The following is a 17,227-nucleotide window of genomic DNA, read 5'->3' as shown; positions in this document are numbered from 1 at the left end:
AGATTTTTTGCATCGAGTTCTCGTGTCGCATGTCTCTGAAGTTGCCTGAATAAAGAACTGCACTTCTATTCAGTGCTACCAAAATGAATTCTTGCTGTTGTGTTTGTTCAACCTGTTAAAAATTTGAAAAGTTTCATAATGATTGGTCGACGATATTTTTATTTATGACTTCACATAACCAATCACAACGGAGCTTGAAAGACGAGGCAGACATCTGCCGTTACGGGTTCTAATTAAATCAACAGAAAGGCTCACCGTGCACGCGATAATCGAACCAAAATGTGACCTTGTGTTTTTTCCCTCATCGGAATCCTCGTGTAGTGAAGCCGGTGTATATAAACGGATCATCGATATCACGTATTTTGGTTTACTATTAATCTCATATGAATCGACATTAATCGTTGGTTCTTCCTGTAAAATGACGTTTCTCGGTGAGTGCACTGTGCATCTAAGAAAATGTTATTCCATCGCCGGCACCAAACAATTATCTATTTTTGTGCGAATTAAATAATTGCGTCTTTTTACGGCTTCGTACAACGACTTCCGCTGGCTTATATACACCACAAAGTGTAAAAAAAGAATAAAATTTACATTCAGGCGATTTCAGAATTTCGTCATTTTAACTCAATTGTTATATTTTCGAATTAGTCGACAAGAATTTGAAATTGTCAATCGAAGGCACCTGTCATTTTTGGAACTTTTTTCACTTTATCAAAACACGTTATAATTATTGGTAAAATGTACTTTCACGTTATTCAAGCGTTTCGATTGGTTCAACGAACTCGCTTAGCCAATTGAATCGCTCAAACGAGAATAATAAATGAACCATCGTGTAACATTGGACGATTGGACTTCTCGTGCACGTAATTTCTTCCATCCGAGTGAAGTTTTCGTTTTTCGCCGTATCCGGATGTAACCTGTTGTAAATATTTTTCGCGCCAAATCCACGACTTGGCGGGAATGGCAGTAACATACGTTGGCAGTTTTGTTCGTACTCCATTCAATTCTGACGCACCAGTAGAACGAATATATCAGTTAGAAACATTTTTATTTACGGTTTTCTCTATTAACTACATTAATTTTTCTTCTACGACGTTTATTCAACGAACACGAGATCATTTTTCGTTAAAAAAAAGTGCATTTTTCGAAGTCCCTGTGTTTGTTTATTAACACGATTTCTTGTAAACAACGTCTTTTGTCAGATCGTTGATTTTTCGTCTACGATCATAAAATAGTTTACTCATATATTGTTAAAAAATTTTGACGTAAGTATTTCTCAATTTAGTTGAATCCTCATCATTGTATCATACATTAGCAACTTAAGCTCTCAGTTTTTGGTTTTTTTGCTTCTGTTTTTCCATTGTCCGGTTAACAATGGTAACAAGTTTTTTTTTTTAATTTTCGAATATTTTATCTCTTGCAGGAAGAGCTACGTTTCGCTTGATTCTCAGTATGACTTCTCCGTGCAGAAATTCTAAAAGACCTTTCACCGTTTGCATTGAGGGCAATATCGGCAGTGGTAAAACAACGTTTCTGAACAATTTCAAAAAATATGACAACACTATGGTGCTTCAAGAGCCGGTAGAGCTTTGGCGAAATGTTTCCGGAGCAAATTTATTGGTAAGGCCCCAGAACACATGTTATATTTCAGCATATTGTCATTACCAAGCTTCTCAATGATTTAATTTGAATAAAAAAGATTGAGACTTTACTGGATTTGAGAAGTAATGGGATTTGTTTTATTTTTTGTTTTTTCAGGACTTAATGTACAAAGATCCAAAAAGATATGGTTTTCTCTTTCAATCATACGTACAGTTGACAATGCTCCAACTTCATACACTCAAGACTGAATTGCCCTACAAAGTTATGGAAAGATCAGTCTACAGCGCCCGTTGTTTCATTGAAAATATGAAACGGACCCAACTTTTGAGCAACGTAGAAGTTATTGTGCTCGAAGACTGGTATGATTGGTGCATAAGTAATGCAGCCATTGAAACGGATCTTATCGGTGAGACTAAATTATATTGTTAACACATAAATTTAAAAAAAGAGCTCTCGACAAAAAAATGTAAACCAACGTTAGCCAATATCAGTTGAACACTGTGATGACAGAAAAATTTTCAATCTGTGTTGACAATTTAACATTCATGAAAATTGCAGCTTCCGATCAAAGCTCTTATTCGTAGAAAGCGTTTAAAGAATGAGTTGAGTTTAATAAAGTTTGGGCCTTAAAATGCACTGAACATTATGGATGATTAAAGTAATTTGATTTTTAACAGTTTATCTGAGGAGTTCTCCGGACATTGTGTACGACAGAATTCGCCAAAGAGCACGAAGAGAAGAGGATTGCGTATCGTTGGAATATCTAAGACAAGTACACGAAGTTCACGACGAGTGGTTGTACAAGAAAACATTATTTCCTGTACCAGCACCAGTTATTATTCTAGACGCGGATCAAAACTTGGAGGAGATGTTTGAGCAGTTTGAGGATTGTAAAAATCGAATATTTGAGAGGCAAACGAGTATGGAAGTGGAAAATAGGATACCAATAAGCGCGACTTCGCCCTGCAAGTCGAAAAAAATAGCAGCGGGTTCATCAGACTAGATAAGTTGTCTTTCAATGATCAGTACTGACGTGCCAATCAAGTGACTAAAAAAGTAACCAGAAAAATCAGATTTCGGCTTTCGAATTATTCTTTAAGTGTGGGTATCGTTGAAAATCCACATTAAACATTTGATCCTTTATTCAAAACTTCAAGATCATTCAAAACGAGGACTGCAATTATTGTTTCTTTTCCCAACGCACCGTGGTGAAAAATTCTTGATTCATTATTGCCGCGATAGTTGTGAGCGTCTAGAAGACTATAATTCAATTAGAAAAAACAGGCTGGTGTACTTAGAAAAATTGACGGAGTGCAATGATCTCAAAAGGCTATTGTCCTCGAGTTTGAACGTATAATTTCTCGAAACTAAGACTTCCAAACAACCGTTGAATTTTTGAATCTTTCGAAAAGTCCACAAAATGAAAGGATTTCACAGAGTTCGCATTAACTTTTATAATTAGGAATAAATCATTGACCACATCACATGATTGTTAATACATATTCATTCACATTTCGCATTTATGCATTTATATATAAATTTATATATATACATATGGATCTAACGACGTTGGAAAAGTACAGTATCTCTATTTTTTCATACACTTAATTACGGCAAACTTAAAGGTCGTCCAGACGCAAACATACTTTTAGAAAAACATTATAACTCTCGACATATATTTTTTTTCTATAACTAGCGATAATTTAGTACATGTTGCCATGAATTGAAGACACAATGCTACAAATTATTGAATTTCAAATCTCCAACGCTGTTCGACTGATTGGGAAAAGCTAAGCGATCCTTCACTTCAGTTCGAACCGCTTCTTCTCTGTGACATTTCAATTCTGGAAAATACGTACTAGAAATTCTTATGATTTGAATTTACAAGACGGCACCGTGGTCCTTCGTCGTGAGTGTAACTAAGTAATGGGGTTCAAAACGATCTCGATTTCCACCGTCCCACGTTCGCTAACAGAATTCTTTGCAGTCGAAGAATTTTTATTTCCAATTCTAGGACAAGTTAGATTCTTGCTCTTGAATTTTCATCAGACGGGAGCTTATCTTTTGCTCTGTCATCCGGAAACGAAGATCACGAGATATCATTGAACTTCAAAATCTTATGTGTGAACATTTGGTAATGGTAAAAAGATTGAAATCGTTTTGAACTCTGTTTTCGGATTCGTGATAGAAAAAATGAATTTTCGAGGCCTACGGTTGACCCTCAAACATTAGAACGAACAAATAAACTAAATTTATAAGAAAAATCATTGAGTAATTTATAAAAAGCCGTATCAGAGCTGTATCCTGTTTATCTAGGAAAGAAAAACGTTGAGTCGTGACTCGAAATAAAAACTTAAGCAAATGATACAAGTAATTCGGAATTTGTAGAAAATTATTTGATTTCGGTGTCTAACTTGAGCATCAAATTTCGAGACGAAAAGCCTGTTTTTTTATCAGGTCTGTGCCCGATAAGTTTTTAGTTATTGCAGCTCAAGAAAACTTGTTCTTTATCCACCCACACTAGCCAGACAGTTGAAGGCAAAGCGAGAGGGCATGAGAACGATCTTGTGGAATTCATTTCCTACTAAAAAATCCGAGTTTTTTTGAAAGTTTATTCCTGGAAGGGCCTGAAGGGCCCCCTGAAACGTGGAAAAACTTTTCAGACTTGAATGTTTGGGGGCAGCACAATTTAATGCTTATTTCTAAAGTTTCGAAAAATTAACGCACTTCTCAGTTGCAAACGTACGAAAATATGCGTACCGGAGACAAGATAAAAACTATGTGAAAACCCGTCGCTCATTTCTTGTCAATGGTTCGTCCAATTTTATAAAATACTTCTAGAAATCGCTACGGTGGAGTTTGTTGCACTGCTGCTGCTGCTGCTGCTAATCTTTCGGCGCAGTCGTACTCACGACAGGACCAAAGTGTCCTCGTTAGGACACCGATTTGCGCTTTTTTCGTGTTCGCTTGTTTCCAGTCCAATAGCGCCTGATAAATGACCTTTTGAGAAGAGAGAGAAAAACAGTTGAATCAGTAGCACGAGGACAATCGATTTTTTATGTCAAACTTCTGCACTTTGCATTAAAAAATATGTAAAAATGGATTTTTTGTTGTTTCGTGCTAGCGATTTAGAAATATTAAAATGCTATTTGAAAGATTTCAGAATATTTTCCCGACGAAAATAAATGGGAATTATCATTAATTGAGTCAACAAATGCAGATTAATTTGCGGATTGAAAATCCTAGGAAAATTGATTGCGAATTTTTTTATCAACGATCAATGCATCACAGTTTTTGTGACGTTGGAGCTGAGCTCAAAATTCCTACCTCGTCGATTCCCTTCTCTTTATAGTTTTCCTCAAACTGGTCGAGTTGACCTTCGGAATAACCGAGACGTCTGACGACGTCTCTCCAACCATGACCTACGTGGGTTTTAATAACGAACATATCATCGACCGTTATTTCTTGTTCGCACGTGCTGAGATCTTCAACTGTTTTTGGCATCGTTTTTAACTTTCCTTTCGTCGAGCTCGTACCGCACGATTCTTTCGAATTTTTCGTGCATTGATTTACATTGCAGACGTACGTTCTCGTAGCTCCAATTTTAACACCGTTCGAATTGATTATGTTGTAATTTACAACATTGGCTGTTTGAGCTGTTCGTAAAAAATGCATAAATTTATTCGATTATTACTAAATTTCAAAGAATTTCCGAAATTTCATCGAGAATGTCAAATATTTGAGAGAAGTTACCAGCTTTGTAGGGAATTTTTGTTTTAAATCGTGCATTTTTCGAGTCTTTCCATTCTTTTTTACCCCCACTGGCAGACCTGTCATTTCCCAAGCCCGGACGATCGCCCTCGTCCTCCGAGTTCGCGTCCGAATTCGATCCTCTTGGGTCAAGAGGGTTTTTAGGAGCTTCCCTGCTGTCCTTGACGTCCGGTGTGGTTGGTTGGGATTTTTGATTGGAGTCGCTCGGCGAAGGTAACAAATTGTTGGTGTTATCCTTGGAGGGAATTCTGGGTGGATCGGGCTTCGCGTCGGTCGTTAAGAGACGGAGTCGTCGCGATAAATCAGCGAGTATTGGCATTTTTCTCTTATTCGCAAAGTCGAACATCTGAAGTGCGAAAAAAACGATGTGAGCGAACCCGAATCGCACGATCCCAAATTTGCAGTTGAAATTCACATTTCACATGAAAAAATCAAATTCTGACGAATCGAGTGATTCGAGACACGAATTTTGCCGGCATTTTTCACTCGAAAAGAATTAATTGGTCGAAAGTAAGGCACCAGTTGTTTAAATAGTTCGATACAATTTAGAAGAGAACGGACTCGGAGGCGCGAGCAGTCAGTGTCGAGTGCGTTATCTTCCGACGACTCAAATCGACGGAACACTTGAAAAAAAAGGGGAATCGGGACCAAAATGGCAAAAATGAACTAAAAAATATTGAACGTCGTTTGCGAATCACCGGAGAGACAGAAATGTGAGAAATAAATAAATGGGTTAAGCTGACTCGTGCGATGATGCAATTCGACTGAACTTGATCCTTGTTCGAGCGGAAAACGATAACAAATCGTTCAGAAGCGCTTGGGCCAACCCGTCGGAAATCTGCGAAGCGATTATTCCGTTTGATCGTCAATTGAGACGATTTTTCCTTATTGCGATGCCTCGAAGTGTCGTTTTTTCTCAATTTTTGCCGAATCGTGTTTTTTTGCGTTTATTTTATTCACTTCGTCTTCAAATGTGCAAAATGTCAGTCAATTCATTTTTTTTAAATTCTTCGACACACCGGACGCGTGTGATAAAAATGATTAAACGTGACGAAATGATAATCGCGAAGAACGCATCGCTCGGTGACACGAGTCTTCCTTTCTGTCTCTTTTGGATAAGATTTCTGATAATGAACGATCGCTCTACGATTAACGAAGCAAATATGATCGAAAGTCTGCCGAAAAAGTAGACCAAAAACGTTCTTTATCTTCTAACGAATTCTAATCGTGAACTCAACGGAGGCGAGATTTCGCGACCATTTTGAAAATTAAAAAAATGTATTATTTCGAAATTCGTTCTCGTTTATCAATCGATAAGTTCGAGCTTTGCACAAAAATGTGCGAGCGCTGAAACTCGCTTGGGTTTTCCACTGCGGGCAAAACCAGTTTCGCTCGAGCATTTTATTATTATAAATAAATGGCATGTGTCGATGCATACGCATGAAAATATATTTGTATACCCATGCACGATGCATTACACGGTGTCGGGGAATTTCGAAGAAAGACGGGAACACGAGGATCGCTGAGAACACTGCTGAATTTTTATTGCGACGAAAAAAAACGGCCAAAACAGTATTTTTGGGTCGGACGATCGATAAACCATGGAGCCCTTTCCATTGTACGTTCCAGTTATCATTATTGTTGCTACGCGTGTAAGCTTTTCTCAAACAGAATGAATATTCGGACAAAGAAACGCTGCGGTTCGAGCGCCCACCGAATATTTTTTCTTTGTTTTTCGGAATTCCGAATATTCCTTTTCAGCACGGAGGAAAGAATGTAAATTTGACATGCTTGGAATTTTTATACGAAAAGGCTCAAAGTTTTCTTTGTTTTCGTCACACGTGTATCATTAAACTGTGTGTGTGTGTGTGTTCGAAAGATTTACGAAGGCCATTATGATGAGATATGTGTTTATGACGATGTTGAAGGAAAAAGGATGAAAAAACAATTGGAACTGCATCTGCTTGTCAAACAGTGTGTTTCCCCACTTCGAATGTTCTGTGTACTCGACGATTAATTGACTTTTTGCATGCTTCTAACAATGTTCCGAAGTTGTTTCACTCGTTGAAAATGAGAAACGTGAGAAAACTGAAAAAATTCTCAATTGGCCCATCTAGTTTTGCTTCGTAGCATAATTCGATTGAATAGCGCGTTATTTTTTTGCCTGATCGAAATATCGTGCTTATCAGATTTATTTACTGAATACAAAATCCGGAAATGGACTTTGAGCTCAGTTTTACTGAACAATGTTACCGGATCTACGAAAGTAAATCAACTGCGAATTAAAAATTATTTTATCAAAAACGAGTATGAAATTTAACGTTATATTTTCGTATAGAAACTTACACGTATATATAAAAAAATACAAGTTGGAAGAGTTTAGGTCGGTCGTCCAGAACGAGCAATGTGATTGTAACTTTATTATTATTTAGTTGAATCTTCGTACACTCGAGAACGTAAAATAAAATGCATTGATGACACAAATTCAATTATTCAACAAATTATGACGTTAAATTATAACTCGCGTGGTTTGGTTTTCGATCGTTATTCGTGAGATTATTAATTTCTTCTAGTAACTATTTTTATAGAGTTTACACAGGCTACATAAACATGTTATTTTTTTGTTTATTTTTATTTAAAAATTTTATTCACAATGACTTATGCGACCTGTTGCGTTTATCAATCGCAAGGAACTGAATTATTCACCGACTCACTCATGATTCTGACTTGGTTCTCTCGATCTCTCCTACAGACGAAAGCAAGTGGAAGTCACGTGATTCGAGTTTTAAAGCGGTCGAGTGTCGTCTGTTCGAGGTGTGCAGTTCGCTGTTTCACTTCTTGAATTTAAACTATATTTATGTATTAATTAAGGATTAACAAATCATAATAACGATCATGGCAATTCAAGGATTCAAACAGGTATTGAAAATCAATCGTTAACTATTTTCATGCTGTGTCCCAGGTTTTATTTCGATGTAACCTCAAAAAAAGATTCTTCAAAGAATGGATTTCAAAGTTTTAACTTATTGGGGAAAAAAACTGTTCCTACAATAATTAGAAATATAACAATCGTTAGGATTTAACGGATGATTCGCAATGATTTTCTCATAACTTTTTTATCCATACAGCTTTTAGGAGTTGGACGATCCATTGCAATGCATCGATTCTCACTGCCAAGATTTTACAGTTTATATATTCCAGATTATCTTGAGGTAATTAAATTTATGGTGAAAAAATTGTGTCTTATTGAATGAGCACATTGAAACTGAAACCTTTTCACAGACAGGAAAATCAAAAATCCCTTTATATCCGCTATTGAACATACAACTGAAAAGTTTCGATTATCCAAAGCTGGAAAGTTTCCAGAAATTGATTGGTACTTTGACAGATTCTTTGGACATCGACATTGAAAACAGGTATTATGTCATTTTATTATTCTTCGTTTTTCAAACTCAGCCGAATTTTGATAATCCAAGGAAGTTTATACCAAAGTTTTCATAACTTTCTATTATTGACTATTTCAATGAACTTTACAAAATGATATTTTTTTTACAAGTAGATTGTAATTTAATACAAATGAATGCTTAATTAAGTTCATTTTGATCATGTAGTTGGGCATTTCCACCAAAGTGTTTGAAGATCCAAAGATTAAAGCCACACAGCTCGGTACTCCTGACCGAATATTCACTGAATGAATACGAGAGAAACATACAGGTAGAGATGTCAGCCACTCAATATCCCTTGCTATTGAGAGCGATGGAAGCAGCGGTGCCAGAAGGAGTAACATTTTCAATAGATTATTACGATCCCAATTACGAACTGAAGCGTTACGTGCCGGACACTGAACTATTAAATTTGAAAGCAGAATTGGAAACAGTGGGGGATAAAAATAAATAACCAGTGAGTTCAGTGATGTAACAGTTTCATCCATTTCTTTTTTTTCCATTGTGTCTCATATAAAATATTGGTATGTGTGTGTAAAAAAAATCACTAAAATATCATTTTTGATTGCTGGTTGAGCAAGTAGAACAATTGTAATATATCTATGTACAACTATAATTAGACTTAACTTTATATTAATAATTGAGATTCGCTTTTTTTATTTTACAATAACCCAAAGTGGACGACTTTGATCTTTGCCGCTTCCTCTGTTCTCGATGATTCTTTTGATCGTTCCAACTCCTCATCTCCTGGAAAAATTTCAGAATTCATTCGATATTAAGGGATTAGTATATCCAAGGTTTTTGGAAAAAAGTCATTCTCATTACAACTATTCACAATGACTTGAACTTGTCAAACATTTTTTCCAATTGGCTCAACTAAATTTTTTTCTCTTTTCTTACTTGACAATGGCTGAAAATCTTTCAAGTAATCCTCGTTTCCAAGACACAATGGTAAACTTTCAGCTAATTCTCTCTTTGGATCCATTGGATGCAATTGAGTCACCGAACGTTTTTGAATAGGTCGATACGCCTGGCCCTGGAACAATTATGACAAAAAATTATCAGATTATTCCGAGTCGAGCTTCCTATGCTAGAGAAATTGTGAAAAAAGAGGATTTACGTTCAGTTTAAGAAACTGAACATACGAATTCAGATTTTAGATGAATTTTCATTCAACCATTTTTTCAACAACTTCTCAAGTTTTTTGGGATAATTGATATTCCGACGATTAAATTCATAAAATTTGAATGACGGAATTATTAACATTGGAAAAAAATAACGAAAATTCTCACCGTTCCAGGCACGAGAATATGAGTCACAGTATTGGAAAACTTGACTTTAGGTTTTTCGCTTGAGACGAGTGAGTCCATAGAATTTTGGGAGACATTAGTTTTCGAGTTGGAAGCAGACTGTATCGGGAGTGTAGTAAGAGTAATAGGATTTTTTTTGTCTCTGCTAGGATTCTGTGGTATTCTAGAAGATTTGGTGTCATTTATTTTCACCGGAGAGTGATAAGGCGTGGAAAAATTGGTAATGGTGGGAAGGTTTGCGACGTCGCAATTGACCGGAGACTGGTAATCAAGCTTTTCTGAGCTTTCATAAAAAGGAACGTAGTCGAGATCGTAATTCAATCGGTAGTTTCTGATTGGTTGTAAATTATTGTTCCTATGTTGGCTCTGTAAAATACTAGCGACCGAAGATTGTCTTTGGAGCATTTGAGAATGTGGATTTGGTCGTGAAACAGGAAACTTAACGGTGGTCTCATTTATGTCTGGCATTCCGGTGGGATTTCGCACGAGAGTAGACGTTTTTTTCGGCAAGTTATTGAGATAATTAGCGAGTGAAGTGGTCATTGTTGGGGGTGGAGGAATAGACTCGAGGTCTAAATCCTTGTGTACCGAAGTGTTGGAACTAGAGATTTGATAATTTCGTAAATCGTTTTTCGCGTCTAAAGATTGAAGGCCGAGATCGTCAGGGTCATTGAAGGAGGTGGACATAAAATTATTGGAGGAATTGAAAAACGAAAGTTTATTCATTTTTCCCGTAGTGTAAGACGGTTTACTGGTACCCAATGAATTGTGGAAGGAAACGTGAGGGATTTCGGTGGACAATTGATGAGCAATGTTACCATTGCGAAATAAGGAGGTTGCGCTATTCTCACAAATTGCGTTTAGAGACAAATTACTAAAAGACGTCGACATAACGTTGGAATCAATTTTGTCGAGTATCGAGGTTGAAGACGTACGAGAAACTTCGGGAATCACTAAATTGGGTTCTATAGAATCGAATCTGGTTGATATTAAATCCTGGGCTATGGTTCCGTCCAACAGATTATCCTCGATTTTCGGACTTTGAGAAACATTGCCTGTGGATTTGGCGTACGAACGATCGTGTTGTCCCAGTCCCAAAATACGAAGATTGCCAAAAGTCGAGGACAGCAAATCATCATTTAAATTGTCGTACGACTGTGAATTTTTTCCCAGTGAAGAGTTCATTGCACTGCTGTTAAGTCGGTAAGGTTGACGTCGAGTAAAATTTGAACAGAGTGGTTTTGGCAGTGACAACGGGGAAGGATTCATCATCGAATCAGCCACACTCCCCGTTGGGATGTTAAATGCTGTGGACATTAAGCTCTCAGTTTTTGAGGGGGAAATGTCGTTGAACGACGTTGACATGATACCACTGTTTTTCAGGGAAGATGGATTAATCATTGGCAAAGATGGAATTTTGTTGAAGGAAATCCTTGACGAGTGTTTTGGCCCTGGATGGAATTTCGACTTAATTCTTTTCGGTGAATCCTCACTCTCGCTCTCCCCGCTGTAAGATTCTGTTTCTTTGTCACTTATCGAATCCGAGCACAGCGAACAGGATGCTCGGGAACATGTGGAATCTGAAATAGAGCAAATTAAATGAGACTTGCATACTCGATCGAAATTTCCAAGACAAAAATAAACGAGATCGAGTAAAAAGTACAAAAATATTCCAAGAATCTTAGAAAAAAATTCGAATTACTTCAAAATCATGTAAAAAAAATAGAAAAAAAGCACTTGGAGCGATTCATTTTCAACTTATTTAGAAACTAATAAATTTTTTACCATTCGTGTATCACGAATTACTATTTTATTTATTTTCCAATATTACTGGAAAAAAACTTACGGGAACTACTGCAACTATTTGATCGACTTAGAACATTTTGTGCCTTCTCTTTGGCGGCTGTTGCCATTTCCATGTCCTTCATCACGAGAGCATAAAAATGAATATCCATAAAAAGATCATGGTCGCTCAGGTCTATGGCCAATCTGAAGGCTTTTTCGAACAGTCGATATCTATTAAATGAAACAAATAAATGAACCTTAAAATTCTGAAGTATTACATTCTCTGACAAAACCGAACACACTCAAAGTTTCTTCTAAAAATGTACCTTATGAGATGATGAAAAAATCTTCTAGTCAAATCCCTGATTTCATCCCCATACTCGTCTTCGACTGCTTGGCTTATCGGTCGAATAGGCACGTGAAAACTTCCCAATGCATTCTGTATGAAACTTTCTCGTTCCGGGGTCAATTTTAGTTTAAACAAATAGTTCAATATTTGATTGAGAGAATGCATACAGGCTCGTGGATGTGTATCCCAATTCATCGATAATAATAGCGATGTAGCACGGTCAACGTGTTGATCATTCAAATTTCTGCATATCAATACATCGCCCGATAAATTGTTGCCTTCAATTATTCTTATGACGCCCAAAGGACCCCTAAAAATATTCGATTCGTTGCAAGTGAAACTTCGCTTTCATCAATTGTATAAGAATCGCCATTGAAATCGAATTCGTGGAATTGATTATGGAAATGAAAAATATTGTTTTAAAGTCCAACACTTTTTTGTCATTACCGTTCAAAAAGAAGTAAAAATAATGCATTCCCGTTGTTGTAATGATTACTGTAAGTGCCCGAATCAGATTTCTTGTTCCAAATCATTCGCATCAACGCAGGCTGGCTCCTGTCAACAGATTTATCAATTTCAGGGTAATTGATTTTTTTATTCCTCAGTGCAATACTTCTTTTGACTATTATTTTATTGAGCTCACCTGAAATACGTGGATAGATCGAATATTATTGCTGGAGTAGAATCGTCGTTAAGCATCTGGCTCTTGATGGTTGCGAGGGAAATATCGTAATGTTGAAATTGGCCTCGATCATTGCCGATGGTAAAAACAAAACCGTCGCTGTGCCACGAAGCCAAAGTTGGAATCTTAGGATTCGAAAATGATTTTCAAGTTGCAGAGACTTTTATTCAATAATTTCGTTATATATTGCAAATTTTATGCAATTTCAATTCCTTGTATTGCTTATTTTACTCACGAATGGAGCTTTCACACTGTTGCTCGTGCCTTTGTTATGATCGTGTAAAGTTATGGAGCCATCAATGCAACACAACAATAGCATGTCTTGATTCGGTGAAAAAATTGCACAGCTCGTGTGTGTAGGCAGAGGGACAGAAATGACTTCTATCCTTTGCAATTTGTCCTGCTGCGAAACTTCGTAGGTTTGCCATTCGATCGTTACTTCGCCCTGGTGGAAAATCATATTTTTCAATCATTTTTTTTTCAATTATTCGGTCGTTATATATTCGATCCAAATATACGAGAAATTCCAGAATAATTGATGAAAACAATTGAAATGTGATTCAATGACTCACTTTCCGCGAAACTTTTTGTTCCACCGAATGAATAACATTCTCATGTCGACCATTGAAGGTAATGCAGAGTGGATCGAATTCGGTTCGAAGATGACAAATCAGTTCGAACTTCGTACTGAAAATGAATCATCGTGATAATTATCCTATGAGGGTGTCATCAAAAGAAAAGTAACAGGTTGTTGATTTGTTCATTTGACAATTGATTAAACGTATTTCAATTTGAATTAGTAACCATGGTAACGAAGCAACTCAGAAACATAGTAACAGTGGTAACAAGTGAGACTCATCTGGCAAGGGAAAAATTTTCATTTTGAGACTGAGATTTGGGGGGGAAAGAGTAAAAAAATGTCACAATTCTGGCATGCGAATTGGGCAGAAGATACGTTCAAGCCGCACATGCTTGGAAATTGGGAAGTTCCGAATTGGCATCCACGATGGCCTTGTTGGAAACATTGCAGGCCGACAACTTTTTTGACTGATAACTCTGGGCATATACTACCGGATAAGCCAAGATCAAAAAGATCTCCTTGGGGCGATTACAAGGTAAAAAACGTAGAAAAAAAGCTGAAGTGAAAATGAGAATTGTTAATTATCAAATAAACCGGTGTTAGGGCACTTGGCAACTGCCAAAGAGAATCAGTAGGGAAATGGCTAACAAACTGTCTGACACACAAAAACACAAACGTGCTGCTTGGGAAGCACATAAAAAACACTACGCAGAACTTTGCTCTGAAAACGGAGCAACAAATTCGAAGAAGAAGACAAAGTCAAAAGCGAAAGAAGCTGAGATTGTTGAAAAGACAACGAGAGCGAGCCTGGGCTTTGGAGCTGCTGAAACACCGGTGCCAACAAAAAATGAAGAACAACAAGAATGAATTTTGAAGAATTATCCAGTAACAGATAAATTTTAACTGAGAATCATTGACATCTGAAAACAGTGGTATGAATTGGCAAAACTGTTAAATTGGAGAAGAAAGCGATAGAAATAACCTACCGAACTAAACCCAAAACCATACTGCCCCAAATTCATTGATCCGATAAGTTTCTGCTACTCCATATTAATTCTACAATGAAAGCGTAATATTTACGAAATTAGTTGAGAATTTTAAGTATCATTATTCTTTGCCCTTTTTCCAAACTTTTTTACATACCCGGTCAAACGATAAAGATGTACATTCGCTCGATCATGGTCTTTAACTGCTGGACTCCACGGATAAACCTCATTCATAGATGATTTCCACCATACTAAAATCTGCTTACGCGTTTTTATTAGGGTTTCACGCATTGTAATCACAGCCACAGATATGTATTACTATTTTTTATTGGTGAATAGCCACATTGATCAACGAATAAAAGGAATTTTGAATGGAATCGTGCATGAGTAAGGGATTTTGTGAAACATGAACGAAGAAATTTGAATTCGTTCAATTTTTTAATTTCATTAAACTTTCAATATATCAAAAGATTCTGTAAAGTGCATTCTGAAAAAAATCAACTCACTAAATCTCCGCTCCTGTTGATACATATTTTCTTATCTTGTCGACGTCCGCTTGGAATGGAAAGTTCAACAATGGACAAACGAGGTTCCAATTTACTAATTTTGTCGAAAATTGATCTTTTAGACTTTGTAAAATGTACGACAGTGACCTGGCTATCGTTGTGAGTGAAAACTAAGTGATTTTTTGTCATGGTTACTGAAATCAAACCAAAAGTTAAATTATTTTCTGCAAAATATTCTCCAAGTAATTTGTGTGGGAATTTTCATTCTTCTGTAAAGTTTCTTACCATCAGAAACGTGGTCAGAAATTTTCCCCACTAAGTATTTGTCGAACATAATTTTTTGTATGTCTGCTGTGAGAAGGTTGATTTGAATGTAAATGAGTAAACCTGTGTTGAGCATTAATTCAACAGTGCTTTCGTCATGCCATTGACAGTAAACAGTCGTATGGTCACGCAATTGATCCTGGAAAAGAAACAGTTTCCACTATAGCAGAAAAACTGTCATATTTGGAAGAAACTGCTTAATGAGCAAAATATTTTACCTCCAAATACTTGATACCATCTTTGAGTTTGTTGCCTTTTTTGTTCTGGAGTATGGAGACCATGCCTCGCTTTTGACAATATGATCTTTTCCCTTCTTCATATAATCCGTCAATACGTTTTTCATGGTATCTATGATCATTTGAATTTTTTAACAAATTACTATGTGGTAGTAAAATAAACAAGGTTTCATTCATGCAGAATCAAGGTCTCTCTATGGCTCATCTTATTCATGTAAGCCTATAATTTATCAGCTGTTCAATTGGTCAAAATTCCATTGATCATTTTTTTTTCTTTATTAATATTAAAGTATAGGAAAAAGTTGCTGATAGTTCTGTTTTGTTTCATTTCCTTTATCCTAACGCACCTCATAGAGCCCTTCGCCACTGAGAGTTTAAATTTAATTTGTGTTGGCTTGTACACACTCAAAAAATAGCAAGCGTTGTACTTTTTTCAAGTTTCTTTTTTATCAGTTGAATTATATCAATTTAATTTTTTCCAAATTTGGTTTCCTCATGGAACGTTTCAATTCAGTAGTGTTTGCAATTTTGAATTTGTTAATTTTTTTTATTTACATGTAGATTCCCTATCCAACAAACTTACTTGAACGCTCCAAAATCTGTGTCCTTGATGTTAATATCTTCACTCAAACTCCAAAAATTAATATCGCCTAAGAGGACGAACATTTTTAATTCGTACAAATTCTCAGGTATTTGAAGACATCGGTAGACTTCATCTATTTTTTAGACGTACTACAAAGGAAATGAAAATGACAGAGTATAGGTTAAATTTGTTGTCGAATATAGAAGAGGTTATGTTGACGTTGTGCATCTGTCGTTAATTGTCCGAAAAACACTAGAACTCTAGAGACCCTGACATTAGTCCTAGTGTTTTTCCCATAATTTTCATCCTACCGATCAAAGAGGGTCCTTCGACCCAGCTCAACGAGTCTTTTCTACAATCGTTCTCGGTAACCCACTCATCGGAGTGATTGAAAATATATCCCGTCATTATTTTCAACGAACTTGACTTTTGCAAATTTTCTAATGAATACGAAATCAGCAAAATCATTTCGCTGTTTATTTCTATGAATTTCACTGCATGCCGTGTCTATTCAGTAACGGCTCGTATCAATTTGTATTTATAAAGAATATATTCATAAATGAGAAAATAAAATTTCAATTCAACGCTTACGACTGCTGCGATTCCGATCGATTATAAGCTTCGTGTTTGAAATCCACAAACAATCCTCTTTGATGAGGTAGTGATCGAGCCACTGTTATTATTGATATTATATTTGCTGATCGATACGATGAAAAAATCGGCAGCTATAAAGAACACAACAACGGAGTCTGCTGGACACGGTATGTTTCACTACTCGTCAATTTGCATTGAAGGAAATAAATTATTTTCATTACCACGATGGTAAAATCGAGCGTCGACGATTCATAAGTAAAAAAAAGTTGAGGAGCGCCTGGACGGATAATCGAATGAACTTGAAAATTTGGTCAAAGAATGATCGCAATGAATAAAAATGTTTTTCAATAAGTGATGCTTTGACCACAATTCTATTTTCACCGAAAATTCATAGTCCAAATTTTGCAATAAACCATAATAGTAAAGCGCGGCATTGTGGTTATTAATATTATCGTTATTATTATTATTATTATTAT

General features: G+C 36.3%; 5 protein-coding genes across 8 annotated transcripts; 3 read left to right on the top strand and 2 right to left on the bottom strand.

Annotated features, from left to right (window-relative positions):
• The first annotated feature begins 251 nt into the window (after positions 1 to 251).
• Positions 252 to 3,976, top strand: dnk (deoxynucleoside kinase). Of its 2 annotated transcripts, none has more exons than XM_043421586.1 (4): positions 252 to 431; positions 1,424 to 1,620; positions 1,759 to 2,008; positions 2,280 to 3,976. In XM_043421586.1, the coding sequence occupies exons 1-4, from the start codon at positions 419 to 421 to the stop codon at positions 2,603 to 2,605; spliced, it is 786 nt and encodes a 261-aa protein (XP_043277521.1). In that variant the 5' UTR covers positions 252 to 418; the 3' UTR covers positions 2,606 to 3,976. The 2 variants fall into 2 exon arrangements, with proteins under 2 accessions (XP_043277521.1, XP_043277522.1); XM_043421587.1 differs by lacking the exon at positions 252 to 431 and adding an exon at positions 948 to 1,265.
• On the bottom strand, positions 3,089 to 8,052 carry imd (immune deficiency). The gene is made up of 4 exons (XM_043421585.1): positions 7,720 to 8,052; positions 5,356 to 5,719; positions 4,930 to 5,258; positions 3,089 to 4,602 (listed from the first exon to the last, which is right to left on the bottom strand). The coding sequence occupies exons 2-4, from the start codon at positions 5,717 to 5,719 to the stop codon at positions 4,450 to 4,452; spliced, it is 846 nt and encodes a 281-aa protein (XP_043277520.1). The 5' UTR covers positions 7,720 to 8,052; the 3' UTR covers positions 3,089 to 4,449.
• Positions 6,799 to 9,456, top strand: mRpL48 (mitochondrial ribosomal protein L48). Of its 2 annotated transcripts, XM_043421590.1 has the most exons (5): positions 6,799 to 6,991; positions 8,126 to 8,187; positions 8,502 to 8,585; positions 8,656 to 8,789; positions 8,985 to 9,456. In XM_043421590.1, the coding sequence occupies exons 1-5, from the start codon at positions 6,814 to 6,816 to the stop codon at positions 9,268 to 9,270; spliced, it is 744 nt and encodes a 247-aa protein (XP_043277525.1). In that variant the 5' UTR covers positions 6,799 to 6,813; the 3' UTR covers positions 9,271 to 9,456. The 2 variants fall into 2 exon arrangements, with proteins under 2 accessions (XP_043277525.1, XP_043277526.1); XM_043421591.1 differs by lacking the exon at positions 6,799 to 6,991 and having other exon boundaries at positions 8,084 to 8,292.
• On the bottom strand, positions 9,279 to 16,960 carry frtz (WD repeat-containing and planar cell polarity effector protein fritz). Of its 2 annotated transcripts, XM_043421573.1 has the most exons (15): positions 16,749 to 16,960; positions 16,158 to 16,306; positions 15,557 to 15,686; positions 15,300 to 15,477; positions 15,015 to 15,208; positions 14,666 to 14,766; positions 13,515 to 13,629; positions 13,178 to 13,387; positions 12,904 to 13,067; positions 12,708 to 12,815; positions 12,238 to 12,570; positions 11,973 to 12,142; positions 10,109 to 11,706; positions 9,717 to 9,852; positions 9,279 to 9,563 (listed from the first exon to the last, which is right to left on the bottom strand). In XM_043421573.1, exons 2-15 carry the CDS (start codon positions 16,238 to 16,240, stop codon positions 9,478 to 9,480), a joined length of 3,606 nt encoding a protein of 1,201 aa, XP_043277508.1. In that variant the 5' UTR covers positions 16,241 to 16,306; positions 16,749 to 16,960; the 3' UTR covers positions 9,279 to 9,477. The 2 variants fall into 2 exon arrangements, with proteins under 2 accessions (XP_043277508.1, XP_043277509.1); XM_043421574.1 differs by lacking the exons at positions 15,300 to 15,477; positions 15,557 to 15,686; positions 16,158 to 16,306; positions 16,749 to 16,960 and adding an exon at positions 14,509 to 14,578 and having other exon boundaries at positions 15,015 to 15,033.
• LOC122412200 (protein Flattop) lies at positions 13,788 to 14,913 on the top strand. The gene is made up of 2 exons (XM_043421592.1): positions 13,788 to 14,057; positions 14,126 to 14,913. The coding sequence occupies exons 1-2, from the start codon at positions 13,860 to 13,862 to the stop codon at positions 14,387 to 14,389; spliced, it is 462 nt and encodes a 153-aa protein (XP_043277527.1). The 5' UTR covers positions 13,788 to 13,859; the 3' UTR covers positions 14,390 to 14,913.
• Positions 16,961 to 17,227: the final 267 nt, after the last annotated feature.

Source organism: Venturia canescens, chromosome 6, assembly GCF_019457755.1.
Source record: "Venturia canescens isolate UGA chromosome 6, ASM1945775v1, whole genome shotgun sequence".
Taxonomy (NCBI): Eukaryota; Metazoa; Arthropoda; class Insecta; order Hymenoptera; family Ichneumonidae; genus Venturia; species Venturia canescens.
The sequence above is the reverse complement of the archived record's forward strand: the minus strand, read 5'-3'. Positions and strand labels throughout refer to the sequence as shown.

Excerpts from the sequence above, each read along its gene's own strand:
- dnk (XM_043421586.1), top strand. Across the intron at positions 1,621-1,758 it reads TTTCCGGAGCAAATTTATTG|GACTTAATGTACAAAGATCC; the intron begins GTAAGGCCCCAG and ends TTGTTTTTTCAG. Across the intron at positions 2,009-2,279 it reads CATTGAAACGGATCTTATCG|TTTATCTGAGGAGTTCTCCG; the intron begins GTGAGACTAAAT and ends GATTTTTAACAG.
- imd (XM_043421585.1), bottom strand. The coding sequence starts at position 5,719 with ATGTTCGACTTTGCGAATAAGAGAAAAATGCCAATACTCGCTGATTTA. Across the intron at positions 5,259-5,355 it reads AAAAATTCCCTACAAAGCTG|CTCAAACAGCCAATGTTGTA; the intron begins GTAACTTCTCTC and ends TTTTACGAACAG. Across the intron at positions 4,603-4,929 it reads AAGAGAAGGGAATCGACGAG|GTCATTTATCAGGCGCTATT; the intron begins GTAGGAATTTTG and ends TCTTCTCAAAAG.
- mRpL48 (XM_043421590.1), top strand. The coding sequence starts at position 6,814 with ATGAAAATATATTTGTATACCCATGCACGATGCATTACACGGTGTCGG. Across the intron at positions 6,992-8,125 it reads ACCATGGAGCCCTTTCCATT|ACGAAAGCAAGTGGAAGTCA; the intron begins GTACGTTCCAGT and ends TCTCTCCTACAG. Across the intron at positions 8,586-8,655 it reads ATATTCCAGATTATCTTGAG|ACAGGAAAATCAAAAATCCC; the intron begins GTAATTAAATTT and ends ACCTTTTCACAG.
- LOC122412200 (XM_043421592.1), top strand. The coding sequence starts at position 13,860 with ATGTCACAATTCTGGCATGCGAATTGGGCAGAAGATACGTTCAAGCCG. Across the intron at positions 14,058-14,125 it reads CTCCTTGGGGCGATTACAAG|GGCACTTGGCAACTGCCAAA; the intron begins GTAAAAAACGTA and ends AACCGGTGTTAG.
- frtz (XM_043421573.1), bottom strand. The coding sequence starts at position 16,240 with ATGTTCGTCCTCTTAGGCGATATTAATTTTTGGAGTTTGAGTGAAGAT. Across the intron at positions 15,687-16,157 it reads ACAGATTTTGGAGCGTTCAA|ATACCATGAAAAACGTATTG; the intron begins GTAAGTTTGTTG and ends AAATGATCATAG. Across the intron at positions 13,068-13,177 it reads ACAGTGTGAAAGCTCCATTC|ATTCCAACTTTGGCTTCGTG; the intron begins GTGAGTAAAATA and ends TCGAATCCTAAG.